General features: G+C 44.3%; 1 protein-coding gene across 2 annotated transcripts in view; it reads left to right on the top strand.

The window, feature by feature from the left end:
* The window catches only part of plpp3 (phospholipid phosphatase 3), a 36,544-nt gene extending 17,622 nt beyond the window's left edge, over nucleotides 1-18,922 (top strand). The window contains exons 2-6 of one of the 2 annotated variants that reach the window (XM_035414716.1): nucleotides 107-264; nucleotides 2,886-3,166; nucleotides 3,773-3,830; nucleotides 10,541-10,717; nucleotides 16,918-18,922. In XM_035414716.1, coding sequence (XP_035270607.1) covers nucleotides 107-264; nucleotides 2,886-3,166; nucleotides 3,773-3,830; nucleotides 10,541-10,717; nucleotides 16,918-17,046 — 803 coding nt within the window. In that variant the 3' untranslated portion in view covers nucleotides 17,047-18,922. The remainder of the gene's footprint in view (nucleotides 1-106; nucleotides 265-2,885; nucleotides 3,167-3,772; nucleotides 3,831-10,540; nucleotides 10,718-16,917) is intronic. The other variant, XM_035414717.1, reaches the window with a different exon arrangement.
* The last annotated feature ends 634 nt before the right edge of the window (nucleotides 18,923-19,556 follow it).

The raw sequence follows: 19,556 nt of genomic DNA, 5'->3' as shown, positions 1-19,556 counted from the left end.
GCCGGGCAGCCTGCGCCGTGCCCCCCCTGTGTGCACTCCTGTGTTTGTGTCCCTGTTACTGACCGGAAAACCTTTGTGTCTCTTCTTCCTCTTTGTCTCGCTGTAGCTGGCCTGCCTTTCCTGATTATCGAAACTAGCACTATCAAGCCCTACCAGCGCGGGTTTTACTGCAGCGACGAGTCCATCAAGTACCCGTACAAAAACGGAGACACCATAAGTGACGCAGTGCTTTGCGCCGCTGGCATTCTTATTGCCATTCTTTCTGTAAGTCTTTCTCCTTTAAATATATTTCACAAGCTCTGCCTTGTGTACACATAAACATACAGAGACTACATATATATATATATATGTGCATATATATATATATATATTATACATATATTATGTGCATATATATATAATGTTTAATATTTAAATGTGTCAAGAGTGCAGGAGAGAGAAGCTCACCAAACTCTACAAATGCAGTGTACACAAGAAAGAGCCAATACCTATTACTCTTTACTTATTTATTCATTATTGAATTTGTTTTTATTTGCCTTGTACTCTGAAAGCTATATAGGTATTATTGTTAGGCTTTTTTAAGAGTGTGTGAATAGAAAACCTTACATTTGAATTGCTATTTTTTAAAGATTCATCAATTGCTCAGCTTTTAGCGTACGTCTCCTGCATGTTTTTCCCTCTTTTTTTTGTTTGGGTTTCATGCTGTTCCATGTTGTTTGTCTCTTGTGAATTAATCTCTTGCGTTATCACCACATAGCATCGCTGGCTCACTGGAATGTTACAAATTATGTAAGAGACAGAAAGCAGAGAGGCTTCGTAAATAGTGTGTGTGACACCCCCCTTGTATGCTTCCTTCAGTCCAGATTCGTCCTTTAGCCGGAACTGGCAAGGAGTGGAAAGAGAAACAAAGTGCAAGTTCACGAGAGAGAAGGAGCAGTTCTGCAGGGCACTCCAGAGAGCCTGCATGTGAAGCTTTTTCAGAGCGTGCTTGACTGCCAGTGCATTCACATGCCACCCTACTGCTTGGCTTCCTCACACTGAGTCTTTATAAAAACGGGAGAATCTTAGCTCCTCACAGGGGCTTTCAATGCCGGGAGCCCATGAAGACCGCTGAATGGTGAGAGCTTGTGGGGTTTGTAGTGGAAATTCCTCAGAATCCTAGTTGCTGCTGAAGCTGTTTCTCTTTAAGGCGAAGGGCAGACATTGGAGACTGAAGAATGTGGGATTCATGCATAATTAAGCCTGACATATTAGATGCTGCTTGGAAATTATGATTGCTGGAGGGACTTATGATTGCATGGAACAGGTTAAAAAGCAGGCCGTTATGCTCAGATTTGAACTAGTGGTGCACTTTATATCTGCAGTAGAGGCGGAGAAGAGATGAGAGGCTTTGCGTTGTGTTTTGTTGTACGTTTGAAGAATCAGGCCAGTTTCTGTGATCCTGGCTCCAGCACGTAAGATTCTCCACACCTTTTAAAGACATAAGATCTGTGGAGGCGATCCCAAAAACTCAGACAGAAAATTTTGGGGCGGGTTTTCCTTGTGGAAACCCAAACAGAAAAGTGCCTCGGAAAGGCGTCTCCCACCTTTGGTGGGGAGCAGACACGTCTACCAGCTCAGCGTTTCTCCTTATCAAAACCAGCAGTCTGCAGTCTGCTCACCGCTCACGGGGCCGGGGAGCCGGCGGCCTGCACAGCTGCAGCGAATTAACGGCGTCTCCCTTCCCCCTGTTTATCCCAGCGAGGAGTCCCAGTCCCTGCTCCGCTCTCCACTCTCTCGTCTGTGCTCGAGGGCGGCAGAAAGTTGTGGTGGAGAACCTAGGGCAAAAGTGAGGGAGATGTATACAAATGATGAGAGTTAAAATATACACTCCTCAGTGGATCTGCTCTGAGTACAGTCCACCAGTGTAGACTGTAGGTTACCTCTATTTACCTATACAAAGCCTATCAGAGTATCATCAAGATGTGATAATAACGCAGTCCACTGCATGTTCCTCAGTATGCACCATAGCGCGTGTATATATACACACACATATTGTGTGTGAATTAAGTGTTATGGTGGAATATATGGGTGGACGGACAGAGTTAACTAGAGAACTGGAGCCCTTGCATCAGAGATGAAACGCTGGAAGACTCAGCAGTGGTCCAGTAAATATTATCTCGAGCTCGACTAAGAAGTGGAGAAGCACAGTGAAGCTTTGTCGGGGCCCGCTGGGGGTCCAGGGAGATGTCCCCAGTGATCTGCGTGATTGACACTTCCGCGTTTCACCTGGGGTTGGCTGCAGACCCCCTGCTGGAACAGTGTGGCTCAGTGTTACTGCTGCAGCCCTGCTGGGACAGGGCCACTCTGCCAGCTATTGAACGCACATTATTAGGGTGAGAGGCTACTTACACAGAGTTCTGTTAAGTGTATCGCATATAAGAAGTGCTGAGTGATTCGGTGATGGACTGTTTGGTTTTTTCTGTTTGAATGGAGGAATAAAAAAAAGCACTTTGATTTTTAAAATGCTGATCAGCGTTGGCAGCAAGACTTCAGCCCATTCTGGCCCCTCTGCGTACATTCTAAAAGTTCTCAACCTACTAATTTCCAAAACATCTGCTGTCATTGCTACCTTCTGAACATTTAACTCCTCTGATGCTTTCTGAACCAGGCAAGGCAGGCCATGCTTTTCTGTGTTTTTGTGTCTGTCATATCCATCCCCTTTATTGTCCTATTTGTTGTGTTTGGCAATCTAACACTCAGTTCAATTGAGGACATTGAAAATGTTGGCATCATTACTGTTGAGTGTTGTTATCACTTCCTCATCTGGTAAACTAATTTGTAAGGAGGAATGGCCGGGGTCCAGAAACCTCTCTACATGCAATGTGTCCCCCTCCCTTGTCCAGATCATTATTGGAGAATGCTACAGGATTCACTACCTGAACGAGGGCTCCAAATCTTTCATCGGCAACCCGTACGTCGCCACCCTGTACAAGCAAGTCGGCGTCTTCATCTTCGGCTGCGCGGTTAGCCAGTCCTTCACAGACATTGCCAAGGTGTCGGTCGGCCGCATGCGCCCCCACTTCCTGGATGTGTGCCAACCAGACTTCTCAGCCATCAACTGCACCCTGGGTTACATCACGGATTACAAATGTCAAGGGTCGGACAGCAAAGTGCAGGAGGCCAGGTATGACTGTACAAGACACCCCAATTGACCCCCCCCCCCCCCCCATTAGTCTCTCCGGTCACTATCAGCTGGTGTATACGGGCCTGGTCTCATCTGGCCTTGTCTAATCAGATAGAATGTAATTGAATCACAACATGCCTGGACACATGCGGTACGGAGCACAATGGAATTTATCTTAATGGAAATCGCATTAAAGCTGTTCCTGAAATGAGATCTTATCTAATCATCTCTGCCTTTTAATAGTCACTGAAACTCTCTAGTGTTTCAATTGAGATGAGACATCCAAAATCTCTTGGTGCTAGCTGCAACAACAATATTGTAATTTTACTATTACTTTTTAATGTTCTTTTAAATACAGATTTTATCTGCCATGCCTGCAAAGTATTACAGAAATATAGCACTGATTGACTCTATTGACTTTATAAGGAGCTGCATCTGGTCTGAGCTCGGTTAAATGCAAAATAGTAAGCAGGGCGGAATTTTATTTTTAATTAACTTTAAATTTAATTAACATGGCCATTTCTGAGAAATTAAATTATAAAGTGGAACTGCTGACTGAAGGCCAATTTATGGATGTTTATTTGTCTTTGTTTTTTTCCTCCTCAGGAAATCCTTCTTCTCAGGCCACGCCTCTTTCTCCATGTACACTATGCTGTACCTGGCGGTGAGTACAATCTTTAAACACGTACACACACACACACACACATGCATGCACACAAGTGCAGACACACACACACACACACACACACACACACTCGCACACACAGTGACTTCCCAGAGAAGGGGGCTTTAATTTTCAGACAGATGTGGCCAACTCTAAATTCTTCATACTGGAGTATCAGAGAGCTGAGAGCATGAGCTGAAACTGAATACTTTATGTGAAAACCTGGGAAGTATTGATGCCACCATTCAGTCCCCCTGTCAGGGTGCAAGACAAATTACAAGCCTGCGACAACTCAGCTTGCAGTGAGGCTATCTCCAGTCAAACGAAAATCTGGTGAATAACAAGCAGTATTTAGTTTCAAAGGATGTCAAGTCGAGCAGAGTGCTTAAGGCACTACATTTTTAAGTGGATAGTCACAAGTACCTACAATTGCACCTTCGAGTAAGGTACTGAACATATTTTTCATTAAAATATCCAGCTGTGTAAACAGATCGGTAAAAATCTAAGCTGTGTATGTTGCCCCGGATAATGGCGTCTACTACGGAAATATGATTATTGCTATTATTTTTTAATCATCATTATACATGTAGCTGCCAGTTGTGATATATTGGGGGCAAGTAAATAATTTTGCTGACCACAGTGAGCACAATTAAAGGTTAGATTATAGCATAATATGGGTGTTCTGCTGAGCACTGAGTGCCTCCGTCGGAATATTATATTTCTGTTCTATTTTGGACATGTTGTTCTTTGTATTAAAACTTACTTCAATCTGAAAAACTGCAGTTGAATAGGGCTGAAGAGTTGCGGTCGCTTTATGCTAGAAGTTGTACTTGAGGTCCATGCAGAGATCTTGTGAATTAATGAATCCGAGTTGTGGCTGGGAAAGGAATTTGTATTTTTGGTTTGTACAGGAGAACTAAACATTTCACTGGCCACATTTTTTTTTATCAGTCCTTCTATGTGTTCTTTTGACAGAGTCTGAAGCGCTATGTGCATTTTGTGCATATTTTCAACAACATCGGAAAATGATTGCTATTTATATAAATGGAATAATTTTATTTTAAATGTAAAAACAATAGGATGCTTAAAATAATAGAAGCAGTGTGATTTTGCTCTTTGGACCATAGTAGTACATAGTAATTGGACAGGAGTTGTGAGAAGATTATGTAAACCACTCTTATTCTTATCCACAGTGGATTGAAGTATAAACACAAAGATTCTCCCCCTATCTCTCTCTCTCTCCATAGGTTCTTCTCCCTTTCCCTCTCTCTCTCTCTCCATAGGTTCTTATCCCTCTCCCTCTCCCTCTCTCTCTCTCTCCATAGGCTCTTCTCTCTCTCTCTCTCCCTCTCCCTCTCTCTCTCTCTCCATAGGCTCTTCTCTCCCTCTCTCTCTCTCTCTCTTTCTCTCTCCCTGGCACACACGCGTGTTTGCACGTGCACACAGCCTCCCTCGATGTGACTCTACACACCTCCCACACTCTGAGGCCTCTGGCAGCCGTCCTGCTGTGCTCAGCTGGCAGGCAGGTCTTATTCCAAGGGCTGCGCTCCCCTCTCTAAACCCCATCTCAGGAGCAGGCCCATGTGACCCGGGCTCGGTCCGCACGGGCCGCGGTGAAGTGCGCCATTGTTCCGCGGCCGCGAACGCCGAATCCGGCTCGAGGCTTAACTCGTTCCCCCGCAGATGGTATCTCAGGCTGTCGGGGGACCGAGCGAGGCCCCCTGAAGATGTTAGGCAGTCCTGACATTTGAAGGCCACTTTCCTCCGACCGTCCCCCCCCGAACGAAAGATCGGATCTGCTGCCTCGCTGGCACAGACAGGCTCCATCTTGTGTGGGTGCCGTACCTGGCTGTGTCTTTTCCTAGCTCGGGCTCAGCCTTCAGACAATCTGTCTTCAGCTGATAAGGAAAGGAAAGTAGTAGTATTTTGAATAATTATCATATCTTTCAAGAAAAAAAGATATAATCCCCATCCACTCATTGAAATGTAAATTTTAGTCAAAACCATGACAGGATGAGTCATTGTTTTTGATTCAAAACTGGGTTGCATCGCCCACCTTTGACTTTGCCACGGTGGATTTTCCCTTTCGCCCACTCCTCTCTGTTTCTTTTTTTCCTTTCATTCCTTTAATAATGGTTGCCAGATTAGGGCTTAATGCCGCAGTCCCGGAAATGAAGGTGCTAACATTGCATAAGAGCAGATGTGCATATTGCCAGAGCGGAAAAGGAACGGTTTGAACCCTTTTCCACTGCTGCCTGTGGGGAATCCCCCTTACTTGCTCTTCCAGTAGGCTGTGATAAGGGTGATGTCAGTGGACGATGTGGTGAGCCAGGGCTTGTAGAGTGGGTATTTCCCAGCCTCATTGTGACCTCCTCGCTGACGGCTCTCCGTTTGCCGCTGATGGCTTCTGGTTTGGCCGGGGGAGGTAGCCGCCAGACCGCACAGTGACACTCCAGTGCTGGCCAAGCCTTTGCAGCGTGCCACAGGCCAGGAGGAAATGTTAGAGAGCTGGTGGAGTCGAAGTGAAGTGTTTGTGCTCGCAGGAGGACAAGAATAAAGTCTGGCTGATGGCACACGCGTGCACATGCAAAAACACAGAATTCAAAGTGGTTGTTTGAGCAGCAAGAAAGTACACAAGCCACTGGTTCTGCTGGCCACTGGTTCTGTCAGTGTTTTAATGCCTTTATCAGAGGAAATATGGACTCCCTTATGTGAAGCTGTGAAGGTGTTCGAGGGTGTCATCAGCTTGGCCATAGTAGATTAAGTATGGACAGCTTAAAGTCGAGTTAGAAAATGTTGTCTTTGTAATCCCTCTGGTAATGCAGAAACTTTATGGCAGAAATGTCATTGTGTCCACAAGTGGTATGGTCAATTCAGTTGCATTGTCAGTTGCATGTGTAGAAGTTAGTTGTTTTGTATGTGAATATTTGGAAGAGAAGGCAGTGCCTTTTGTAACGTGACCCATAGCTGCTTTGTTCAGAGGCTCCGTAACACTTATACCCCGCTCCATTTCTAGTTGACGGTCTCTACCTTTCAATAGGGCCCTTTTTGTCACTAAGCAGGTCTGTAAGACCTCCCCACTGTAAGAGGTATAAAGCAAAGGTTGCTGGAGGACAGAATGGCTGTCTATAATTGTTCTGTATAGGCATGGTGCCAGGGCTGTTGAGAGCATTGGATGAGGGTATCAGATGCACTTTGTCTCTCTAAGCACCCTAAGATATGGCCTGCAGGGCAACTTAGTCCACTACTTTGATTTGGCTTTCGTAACTGCCATTTATGTCATCTGTAGGGGCTTGTATGGAAGCCTTTATTTATCTGTCACTAAAATCCTGTGGGTGAAGCACATTTCCCTTCCTTGACTCCACATTGATAGCCAGGAGTGGACATTAGGGACACCAAGGGTTTTGGTTCTGAAACTTTCGGCTAGTGCAGCTCTTGGAAGTTATTTTTTTTTCCAAGAAAAAAAATGACCTTCTCAATGACTTTGTTTGGAAGCTTGATCCAGAAGTTTCTGTACTGATTAGCCTAAGTATTCCATTTCAAATGAAATAGAATGTGTGTGACATCAAGACAAAGAGCTGTTTTATTAATGTGCAATACGTGTCCAAGTCTTGATTTTTAGCTTACCAGCAATGATAAAATCCATATAATGCTAATGGACATCTTATGGCTGGGCACTTCATGACTACCATGTCTGCTTGAACTAAATAACCTTGCAGCAGATTTTATGACGCGTTTAAGCAAAGAGGCCTGTTGTTGGATTACATCTCCATTGGCTACAGAATCCCAAAGCGAGTAATGCTTTCTGAACTGTGTCTGAAGGTGGTGGAGCTGAAAAGCATGTGGGACACTGAGCTTTTCAGATGAATGGAATTGCTGTCTGTGTGTGCGCAGCAACTGCCCCACCCCCCCACCATCATCCACCCCCCCTTCCACTACCCTGCAGCGGTCTGCTAACGAGTTACCATTTGAAGTATCAACACCATCTCAACAAATACGTTGCCCCCAGAGTCCTGTTTGCTTTGTGGCATGTTGTTTATGCAAGTGCGGAATAGAAAAACAGCATTCCTGGCATTGTGCAGCATTGTGCAAAGTGTGCTGGAGGGAGAGAGACCGAGAGGGGGCCCGCCCGATGCCGCAGCCGCTGCTCCGGACTGTCCTGCTCCCTCCCCTGATGGGGGGAGAGGGACTTGAGGGAGGAGATGTGACCGACGCTTTTGGGGCGTAGCGAGAACGCCGCCAGGGGAAGCGAATGCCATTCATTTCGTTGGGTTTTATATGTCAAATGAATGTTTTTTTTTTTTTTTTTTCCTTCCAACCATAAGATTTAGACCTTAAGGAATTTGAAACTGGATGTTGAATTTGTTAGGGAAAATGTTTTTTAAGAAAACAATAATTCTAGATTGCTTTGTTTTTACCACAAGCGGGAAATTTTTATGGGTAGCATGAATCATATGAGTGAAGGCCATTGTTGCTGAAAAGGTCTGTATTGTCTCATATCTCATAATTGTCGGTCCAAGGGGCCACCCTGAACTCACTTTCAGAAATCCCAACCACGATGCATTTGTGTGTTTTCTCACAACTTCAATTTCCCAATTTTATGTGAATTCAAGACATGCTTCGGGTTGTTTTCATCAGTCTACGGAAGTGTCGCCAACCATAATAATTTCTGGATGGGAAAAACCCCAAGTAATTGCCACTTTTAAGTGCGAAGTAGTTCCTAATTATTTTGATGAAGCAGTAGATTGATAAATGTTTGCTGCCGGCCAGGAAGTTGGAATGAAGATAGTAAATCTGTTTCGCGGGAATCCTGGAATTCACAGGAAAGCATCCAGAAGAGTGTTGATGCCAGTTTTGGAATTGGTTTTGGGATTATAACTTGCTGTTATAATCCACTGTTATTGTAGCCAGTTTTGGCCCTTTATATAAATCAATTCCAGTTTCCAAACAAAAGTTAAATTGCTTTGATATAAAATTGAACCCGATGATATTCGGCACGGCCTTCTTGTGGAGGTTCTCAGAAATAAAAGCCGCTGAGAGAGACTTGTCATTGCTAAAAGCACATTTGATCCAAAGTGGATAAAGACTACTGTGGTTGCTGAGTCGGGGGACGGTAAAGATTGTTTGGGTTTTTCCTGCTCCCATTAAAACTTGAAATGTGTGGGAGTAATTCCGCATGCCAGACGTGGGTTAAAGTCGTGTTGTCTGGGATTAAGCTCTGTAACATTGCACTGATGCAGCTGCTTTGATTGCATTCGTGCCTGGCAAAACAATTATGAGGTGCATGATTGCGGCGGCATTTGATGTTCTGGTTGAAGATGGGCGGGTTGGTTGTGTGTGATATCCTGTGGGATCTCAAAACAGAACAATGAGTCTAGCCAACGCCGTGGTTCGCACCCTTTTCCGATCTATACCTGAGAATAGATTCAGAGGAAGTATATATACAAAACATCCCAGGGAGGAATTCCTTCCTAAAAAAAAAAAAGAAAAACAACGATGATGATGTTTTTCGATTGCGTTTGTTCCAGGAAGCGGGGATTTGACCTTGTCCACACCTTTATGGGAATACGACTGATACAGATGGCTATTTTGGGGGTATTTTAACGCTTGCTGATTATTCTGTCGGTGGGCGATAGGAATGCGATCTCTTGGCTCTCTATGTTCCTCGTCCTCCCCCCTTCCATCCCCTGCAACACACAGGAAGGCCAGGTCAATTCACCTCAACGAATTTTCTGGGGAGGAGAATAAACAGAGGAAGTCCACGGGTCCCTGTTTGACCTTGGTTTAGGTTCAGGGTGTCTGGGTTCCTGTCTCGCCGCTTCCCTCCAGAGGGGGCCGGGGACTCCCGGTCCACTAGCCGAACAACATTTTCTCTGGGTCTGTTTTCTTTTTCTTCGGTGTAAAACTTGTCCCCGCCATGCTGTAGTGATATAAGTAGAGAAAGCCTAGACATTTGATTTCTGTTACACTCATGTTTATTCAGAGAATGACGGGTGAGGTTTGGAAGGGTGTTGAAAATGGACTTGCGTGTATATTTTTCTCCTCTTACAGTGCCTTTGGTATTTGTACAGCTGCGGTGTGAATATTTGTTAGAACGACAAGAATTGTAGTTGTTCCTTCCTCTTGCTTTCTGGTTTTAAGTTTGTAATAATGCTGGAGAAGTGTGTGCTTAGCCAGAAATAACAGTGGTCTTTCTCTCAGGTGTGGGTTGAACAAGTTCAAAGGAAAGGGTGTTGTGAAGTATTGTGTGAAATTCTCATTCCTCTTCCCTCTTGAGTCTGCAATTCTGCCTTCATTCAGTAGTGTGGATTGTGTAATATTTTAAAGTTGACCGGTACATAGTTAACATGGCTGCACATTTGAAATTCACCAAAGGAATTCACATCTCCAAGAAATACATTATAGTAGTTATTCAATTTTATAACAATATTATAAGCTGTATTTCCTCTTCAAGAGATTTCTTCTTTCACCCATTACATGTTATATTACAATTCAAGCTGTATTTGAATGGGAGAAATTCATATTAGGATAATTAGTGAAAAAAAACACAATGATGTTCCAAGAGGGATTTGAACATGTGACATACAGGTAGCACATATTGTTTCAAGCTGGCAACCCTCAAAGATCATGCCTTTAATAAAGAGCGTATGCCTAGTGTTTGTGTCTGACTTAAGTTTCTTCTTCTTCTTCTTCTTCTTCTTCTCCCGCAGTTCTACCTGCAGGCCCGGTTCTCGTGGCGTGGAGCTCGCCTGCTCCGCCCCCTGCTCCAGTTCACCCTCCTCATGATGGCCTTCTACACGGGCCTGTCCCGCGTCTCCGACCACAAGCACCACCCCACCGACGTCCTGGCCGGCTTTGCTCAGGGAGCCCTGGTGGCCTACTGCATAGTGAGTTCTGCTTCCCAACACCGCGTCACTAACGCACTGTTCGCCCTGGCTGCGTCACTGGACAAGTATTCAACAGGAAGACACGAAACATCTGTAGTTAATGTAGCGTTTTGCTTTTGTTTTATCTTTGTTTTTTTAGTTTTTTTTTTTTTGAGTGACGTCATTCATATTCGGGTCGACCTAATGTTACGGGCTCACGCTTATAGGAAATAATTTACACTCATTAACAGAGCATTAATTGTAGCTCTACCCTGTTTGCTAGTGCTAGTGTCACATTTGAGTGTGAGTTATTGATCCTTTGGAACATCCAGTGCGATTCAGGAATGCATGCTGCTCTGGCTTAGGCCATAAAGAATCTTGTGTTTAAGGCAAACCATATATTTTATTTATTTGTTTATTTTTGAATGGGGGACAGTTCATTCCACACGGGCTGGAGCCGGTAGCGAACCATGAAATAGGCCTGGAAGTGAATCAAGACATTGTCAGCCCCGCCCTCATCTCTGCATGTTTCCTTTGCTCTGTGAAATTGTGCAGCCAGCGGAGTGGAAAAAAAAAAAACTCCTGATTCCTCTTAATGACCAGAGGATTGCCTGGAGCCCCACTGCAAATCTCAAGCAGCACGCTCCCCCTCAGCAAAGCCAATGCCCACATACAGTACACACACACACACACACACACGCACGCATTAAAACAAATCTGTGAATTTGACACTTGACACCTCGCGTCTTGGTTTTTGCCAGATGACTTTTGCGGTACGCGTAACATGGCGGTGGGCTGGATGACGCCAAGGAAAACTAAATTGAGGAGGAAAAAAAAAAATCAGCTTTCTTCTGAAACAGATTCAAAGATGCTGTTAATTGTTTTGAGGCCATTTAAAAAAAAAAAAACATTTGGCTGCCTCTCTCAGGCTCCGCGGACCCTTTCCCGCTATTGCAGGAGCGCTTTGGAAAGCAGGCGGCCGCCCTGTGAGGCCCCCTGATCTCTCGTGCGGGGGCCCGAATGCAAAAACGTGGAAATTGTTCTTTCCATAAAATAAGTGTTTTCACAGAGTTTTTCTGTATGGCTGCCAGGCCTTGGCACAGCTACTGTCACTGTGCTACCAGGTTGATTTCAGGGTAGCTCTTGGCAGGCTCACTACTTTTGGCTCTGATACCAGGCGCGCACCGGAGTCTGTAGGGATGTATTTCGTCAAACAAATTGCCACAGACAATGCTCCTCCACCCAAGCATTGAGGACACCTAGCATAGCTTTTTTTAATGCCGTCAAGTCTTATGCTGGATATTTTCCATCTCCCTTTATCGTGTGGCTTTCAAGAATTTATGAAGAAATAGCTTTTGTTAAAAAATAGCAATTGAACCACTTATTTCGCAGGCTTGTGGTTGGGTTTTGCTTTTTTAACCCGTGACAAGGGTCACTGTTTGTTTTGTTACTTACATGCGATAAACTGCAGAGACACACTTCATGCCTGCAGCCTTTATTTTGATAACTTGGGCTCGTCAGCCAGACCGGTTCCTGGAACTGCCATGTTGTGCTTCTTCAAAATTTGTTTTGCCTTATTCAGATGGACAGAAGGCAGAGTGGGTAACAGATAGAGATGTGACCTCAGCTGAGAAAGTGCCATGGCTCTGGTGTCATGGGAATCGATCCCCTGTCCGTGCAGGGGGAATGCATATGGCTGAGAGTCCATTGCCCTAGGGACTACACACACATCTCATGTCGTACTTCTTTTGTACATTGTGGGCCCATGACTGTGTCTCCTAACCTTGTTAGATATTTTGGGCTACAGAGCACATTTATGGATGCAAATATAGGCATCTGCTATATGAGACGTGAGTAGATTTGGTTTGGCATTCCATTCAATTTTTGGAACTGTACATGCATGATATGTAAAATAATCACGATTAGTGTTATAGCACGTCTAAAGAATATTTCACTCTTGCAATTAGGCCTTTGGCCTTTCAAGGGCAGATAAGTTATCAGTAAACTCAAATGCAACTATCTGCAAGAAGGAGTGCAACTGATGTCTGATAGTGTAGTCTTTTTCTGAGACTGTCGTGTTCTTGTTTGTTTGTTTGTTTTTTAGATTGTTTTCTGTTCCCCAAATCGCACAGTACATTTTCTTCCATGCAGTGAGGCCCTCAAAACCGGCACACCCAACATATCCAGGCATAGTTGGCCGGATTTATGGAGCTTGGAAACACTCAGGCTCCCGTCTCTGCCGTCTCAACCAAGAAATCCAGCAAAACACACATCTGCAAATGCTTAGGGAGCGCAATTAAAATATCTTTAATAACCCCAGTTAAGAAGTGGCCTTTGGAGAGATCTCATAGTCTGTGCTGTTGGAGAAGAAATAAAAACAGTCATCCGGAGCTAAAGTACAATACATCACACTTTGACGCAAAGCACGGCAGGTCTTTGAAGACATCTTGGGTGGGTGTTATTTATTGTCACATAGGGATGGCATGCCTATTTTCCTCTGTGCTGTTAGTGTAAATGCCAGAGTACCACACATACTGTGGCTGTGAAAGTTCAAGTTTTCCACGGATTAGCCCCTCAGGATCGTTGTTAGGTTTTAGGTTCCATGCAGTGAAGCCTGCAGATAAATTACAGCTAGCGGTTTTTGGACATGTTGTTAGCTACAGCTGAGAAGGTTGTTCTCACATCCTCGGACTCCCTCCACATCGCTCCCCTCCCCTTCCATCTCAGCCAGACTTTGTGAATCTCCAAAGCTGTTGAGGACCCACTGCAGACACGACCTGTTTAACGTACTCTACTGCTGGTCCAACCATATGTGTCCACTATAACTGAGTCCCAAATGTTGACAAGTCCAGATCGGAGAGAGAAGAGAACCCTTTAAGTTAAACAGGAACAACCCTGATTTCTCTAAAGCCTGAAATGAAGTCGGTCACATCCTGTACCTGTTTCCTGCTTGGGGTGAAATGCCCTTCATAAAGATGGCACACTTTTTGCTTTTTTGCATGATGTAGGCCAGAGGGTAGGAGGTGGGCCTGCGCTGTTTTCTAATTCTGATGGGCTCTTCCTGTAGCATAGCAGACAAGGTCGGGCATAAGGAAGCAGCTGTGAAAGACCACTAGAGTGAGTTTTCCTCTTCTCTCTGGCCTCTTTTTTGTGCTTTCTGACCTTGTCACAACCATATCACATAGTTCCTTGAGAGACCAAAGGGGACGTTGTCAATCTCTGCTGCTAAGCAGAGGGTCCTCCCAAGATAAGAGTCCCCAAGTAAAGTGGTTCTGGCAAGGTAGTCGTGTGTCCAATCTCAAGTTCATCCATGACAGTTTATTTTTTTGTTTGGTCTTTTTTCTAATTTTCTAATTTTACACATTTCATTGTTTTTATTTGTGTCCAACCTCACAAAAAAAACTTGCGCAACAAAGCCAGGAGGAGCGAAGCCGAAGCTTTGGGCTTTCGTGCGTTTATTAAACCCACCAGATGTTATGCATTTTAAAAAATTGGCTTCACGAGTTGGTTCTTTTTTTTTTTTTTTTTTGCTGTTCACGGACGCGCTCCAGTGCCTTGAGACAACATCCAGGGCTGCGCTGCCTTCGGTGGAGGCCCTTTCCCCGCCTGTCTGCCAGGCCTGAGGGTGGTAAAGGACTCAGCGCTGGATCGTCAAAGCGTCTCCTTCCCCTCACACGCTGGGTTTAAAATGCAAAGCATAAAGCTGACAAACTGGGGAGGGAAGAACGAAATGCAAGGCATGCAAGATCTAGCGCATTCACAATAACATCTAAAATGGTTTGTCTTGGGTATTTTGCCCTAGGCAAAAAAAAATGTTTTGGAAGAAGGCCTGCCCTTAGATGTTGTTGAAATATTTGGTAAATTTCTCACTTCTTTTCCATTGATGTTTATAGCCCCCCTGTATATTTACAAGTGTTCAGAATAAGTCAACTTGTATTGGGCAGGGTTTCTTTTTTTCTTATTCTTAATACACTGTATGTGGACACTTAAAATCTAACCACTATAAAGAAACTTTTCACACTGTGATTTCCTGCCTGACTCAATGTCTCTATGAGTCAGATGCCATAAACTCGCCTTCTTAAAGAGTTCCATCTGCTGGGCAGTCATGATGAAATTCTAAAATTAATCAACAGGAGGCTCATTTTTTTTTGTTTAAGTCCTTTTGGCTTCATTCAGCATTCTGTCTCCTCCCATTATTAAAACCGGGATGATGGAATTTTCAGCAGGTCGCTCCAGTGCCCTTATTCCAAACACTCCTCGTTCTGCAATCCTCCCATGAATGCGGGTGATGCGCCTTTCCATAAAACAAAAGAATCCTTCAATGACAAAATGGGCGGGTTTATTGTTTTTGTGCACACGGGACGTAAACACTAGAGGCAGCTAGTGACAGTTAGTGGCCAATATCGGGACGGAGACAGACCGATCCCTGAACCTACAGTGTGAATTGGACCCCCGGCCGTCCTCCAACAAGGAGCCCAATCTCACAGTTGCTCCCTCCTGTTGCTGACTTTGCAGTCTCAACACAATGGTTTCTGCGGCCATGGGAAGGTCGCTCTAGTACCACAGGTTATGACACAGGAACTTCCTCGGGCCGCGATAAGGGTTCATTAGCAGCTGAAGTTCGGGGGTCAAAACCCTGAGTCAGCCCCGTGTGAGACGCTGGTGCCCTGAGCTCGTTCCTATGTGTCACCTGGGCCTGTCCCAGGCCCATTCATGCCCACTCATGCCCACAGCTCCTTCTTCAAACAGGAACTGTGCTCCTTATCTAGAATGAAAGGAGAATGGATCCCATACATTTTGGTTCCTAATGAGGCCATGTCATTCTGTTAAATGTCACCAGGAAATGGCATCATCTGGTACCCTTGAGCGTGAGTGGATGCCTTATTTCAGCAATCACATCATGCTTTGAAAGGTCACCAGCAAATGGAATTATCTAATTCCGGAAAGCAGCCTGCTGACCTTTTTCAGAAGCTGTGGTTTGTCCAATCAGGTGATTCAGCTCCCATTGTATTAAAGCATTGCTTCTTGATGGAAGTGGAGAGTATGAACGGGCCCTCTCCAGTTACTACAAGTGTGCTACGTTGCTTTTGTTATTCAGAGTCATTCCCAACTAGGAGGCGTATTCGTGTGTCCTGAAGCCCTCCGCTCATAACAGGAAACGGAATGCTTTTTTTAAGCCTCCTCTTTTGTGACTGGGAGCGTGTGCTGACCAGCTCTTCTGTGACAGCGGCGCAGGAAACCTGATAGCCAAGCTTGCGCCCGCCAACCGAAATATTTTGTGTGCTTCCGCCGTCGTCCCCTGGCACGTAGTAAACAGGGGCAGGCCAGACACAGAGGTTGGAAGAATCTATTATTTCACATTTCACCCTGAAATACATCTCAGCTGCTGATCTCGCCTGAATGACACTGATGCGGTATGGGGCGACTGGTGTTGAAAAAATAAAATAAAAAATCCTTGTGACGGCTCACTTTAATCTTTCAGAAGCAGATCAGGAAAAGAAATGTGCGCCCAAGTAAGGCCACATAATCCCACTCAATACTTTTCCATTTCTACTGCTTTGTAACGTAATAGCTTGTCTGTGTGGTGGGTGGTGAGGCAGGTAAGGGTTTTTGGGGTAGCCTGAGAGCGTCTTGGAGGAAACCGTTAGGTTCCTGACCAAGGCTCTTTCCACGGTCCCATTTCCGTTCTACCACTCCCTGGTAGGCTGGCCTCTGCATCCTGTTTCACCGATGATGTCATTGGAGCTCAGGAAAAGTTGCCTTTCTGTATCTTTTCCCCCTTCCCACCTCCCATGCCAGGCTCGAGTGACCTCATACTGTCAGACCAGAACTGAGAAAACCTCTCTCTTAATGGCCTGGATTTCTTTTGAGCATGAGTCACGTGGTGATTTACTTATAATTATCTTAGGGAAGTGTGACTGTGCAGTCGGGGCAAGTTCAGCATAGCTGGTGTCAGACACAGAGGTCTGGAAGATGGCATAAATGCTCACATCCTCTACTGAATTGCTCATTGTGGCTGATAGCACTAGCAATGATATACACTCACACCTCACTTGTCATTTTATTGTAACACACAGACAGGAAATTGTGAATCACATGATTTATCTTAGTGTATATACAAGACAGAAGGTTTATAAAGATTAGTCGTACCTGGCACCCGAGTAACTGCATTTGGGAACTGCAGCCAATTTGTGACCGACAACTCTGTTGTTTTCTTCTAGGCCTTTTACGTGTCAGACCTCTTCAAGCCTAAAGCCAAGATGGCCACCCCTCCGCCCTCTCCCATCAAGAAGGAACTGCTCCCCTCTGCAGACATCATAGAGCGGAACAATCATCACAATATGGTGTGAGGGAGCACTGCCCAGACAATCTGAACCCACGCCCAGGACAGACACCTGTGACCATTGACCAGCAACCACCCTGCTGCTCACCCTTCTCATCTGACAGTAGAATGTAGGGAAGAGAGACAGTTTATTCTTATTATTGAGACTTTAATTTTTTGTTAAAAAATTGAGCCCTTGCTGTAGAAGAAAAAGCTAAACAAAAAACCCCAGATGTGTTGGGTTTTGAGCCTGTTAACTACTTCTTGTAGATTCACTTTGAATGGTTTTCTCAGACTCAAGAGAAATAATCACACATTGGGTTAGGGGAGGGGTTGGGGAAGGGGGGTTAAAAAAATGACAAAGAAAAAATGAAAGGGCGGATGGGATGTATTGCTGGCTGATGTGCTCTCTGAGACATCACCAGTTATACCCTGTCCTTCTCTGTGGCCTTTCTTCATATAGGACAACAAATTCCTTAGTAATAGGAATGATTTTTTTTCCTCAAATGTAACTAGCACAGATATATTAACAATATAAAATAACTTATAGCACTATATCCAAGCTCATTTCAAATTGTCACCACTTGCTACTTGGAAGAATAGCTATAAGAAAGCTTGTTGATAGTTGTATGATGCAGAAAGGGTTCTAGGGTTCACACAAAGTGAAGAAGCCTGGGATTATGCAATACCTCTTGGATCACAAGGATCTGTTTGTGATACTTGGAAAGAATAGAGGTAGTGCAAGTGAAAGTTTAAATGTGAATGCTTTCATTGCCAACCCATCAAGTTTATTATAGACATTCAGAACAGTGGCCTAGCACCATGGGACATTGCGTTTTTAAAGGGTAAGGGGGGGGATGCCGGAGGTATGACTAAGGATTTTATTTTTGTTTCTTAGGGTGATGTAAAGTTCTCACTGCCTCCCATCACAAGCAGTGCTGTGTGGGGCATGGCTGTGCCGTGCCGCTCCACAGTGTTCGGGTGTTCAGTAGAGGAGTTTGGGTGGGGCTCAAGGCGGGGTGGGGGCGGAGGAAGGGGGCGGGGTCTGTTGTGACAGTCGTTGGGATTGACTCCCATGGCATACTGGCGCATTTTGGCTGAGGGCTCCTTCCGCTGGCAGGGAGGAGTCCTCCTCTTACTCAATCACTCGATGACGGAGGTGTGTGTGTCCACGATGTACACCAGACGTGGCCCCATCGGTGGTGTGTGTAGATAAGTCCTGAACAGGTTGGGGCGCCTGCAGTCGAAACTGTGCCAAGTCCGGAGTGTGTGTGTCACTGTGTAACCAGAGGACTGTTACTGTGTTCTGAAAAGAAAACTGTGGATTTTTAAAAAAATTTTCTTTGATATGAATTCATCTTTAACATTTTTTAATGTTGTCTGTTATTAACAATAGCAATTGTACAGATACCCAAATCATTTTATGGCATACTCAGAAACCCTGAAAACAATGACAACTCCACAATGTTGCACATCCTTCTCTTTGTATAGTCCGTCCTATCATTTCAACCACAGCAAGCTGTTTTATTTTTTTTATAAATATATAAATAATGTATAGATCACTAAAAATTAACTATGTAAAATATTATCTCTGAACCTTTTTAGTTATATCCACTATGAATAAAAAGTTTGTGTCATGACCTGTGTTATTTACAAAGTGCTGCTTAAAAAAGCATTGATTGACAGATTTTTGTATTTAGTAAGCTAAAATATTGTAGATTTGTGATAGTAAGTTTTTAATATGCGTAAAAAGAAGGAAGTACACCTACAACTGTATTAAAAAAATCACTTTTAGTATTTTTGTATTGTCTCATTTTGTACAAAAGAAATATTAGCAATTTTTTTTTCCTGCTAAATGTACTTAGCTATAATACATGTGCTTTTAAATAAAAAAAGCTCATTATCAACAAAAGTCCCGTTTGCATCGTATTGAGAATTTGATCAGCCATTGACTCTGCTGTGAAAGTGTGCACTGTTCCCCTTGAATTTACTTACACTTATTTTGGAAAGTCAGATCACGACTTTCTCCTGAAATCAGTACTTTGTTACAAGACTTGTAACTGGAGAAAACGGGGCGTGTCTGTTGCCAGTTAAGGCAGGTCTCCTTAATCGCCTCTTACTATGGGTATTACCCATTCATAAACCAGACAAAAGTAAGCTGGGTTGTAGGTATGTGACCTACATTAATGCAGTTGATTTAATGTCCTATCCCTTGATATCAGTATTGTGGAGTCTAGGCCGTAGTATAAATTGAATATATTCTGCTCCCCACAGCACAGTTTCTCAATCTCCCCACAGAGGCATAAGTTAACATGCTCCAGACTGAAGTCTTCTGGATAAATTCCCTCCAACATTAAAGCTCACCAACCACCTGGGTCAAAACCCTGTATGGATTAAGATCTTGCCTCACAATAAGTGCTTTTAGAGGTTTAGCTTTTGGCTGCTCCTCAAGTATAATCTAGAGGGAAGACAAAAACATTTGCATCCATTTGCACTCTCTCTGCAGAGTTCAAAGGCACGGGAAGGAGAACACTGCTC

The sequence above is a fragment of the Anguilla anguilla genome, chromosome 4, assembly GCF_013347855.1.
Source record: "Anguilla anguilla isolate fAngAng1 chromosome 4, fAngAng1.pri, whole genome shotgun sequence".
Classification (NCBI taxonomy): Eukaryota; Metazoa; Chordata; class Actinopteri; order Anguilliformes; family Anguillidae; genus Anguilla; species Anguilla anguilla.
This window is presented reverse-complemented; position numbering and strand designations above follow the sequence as displayed.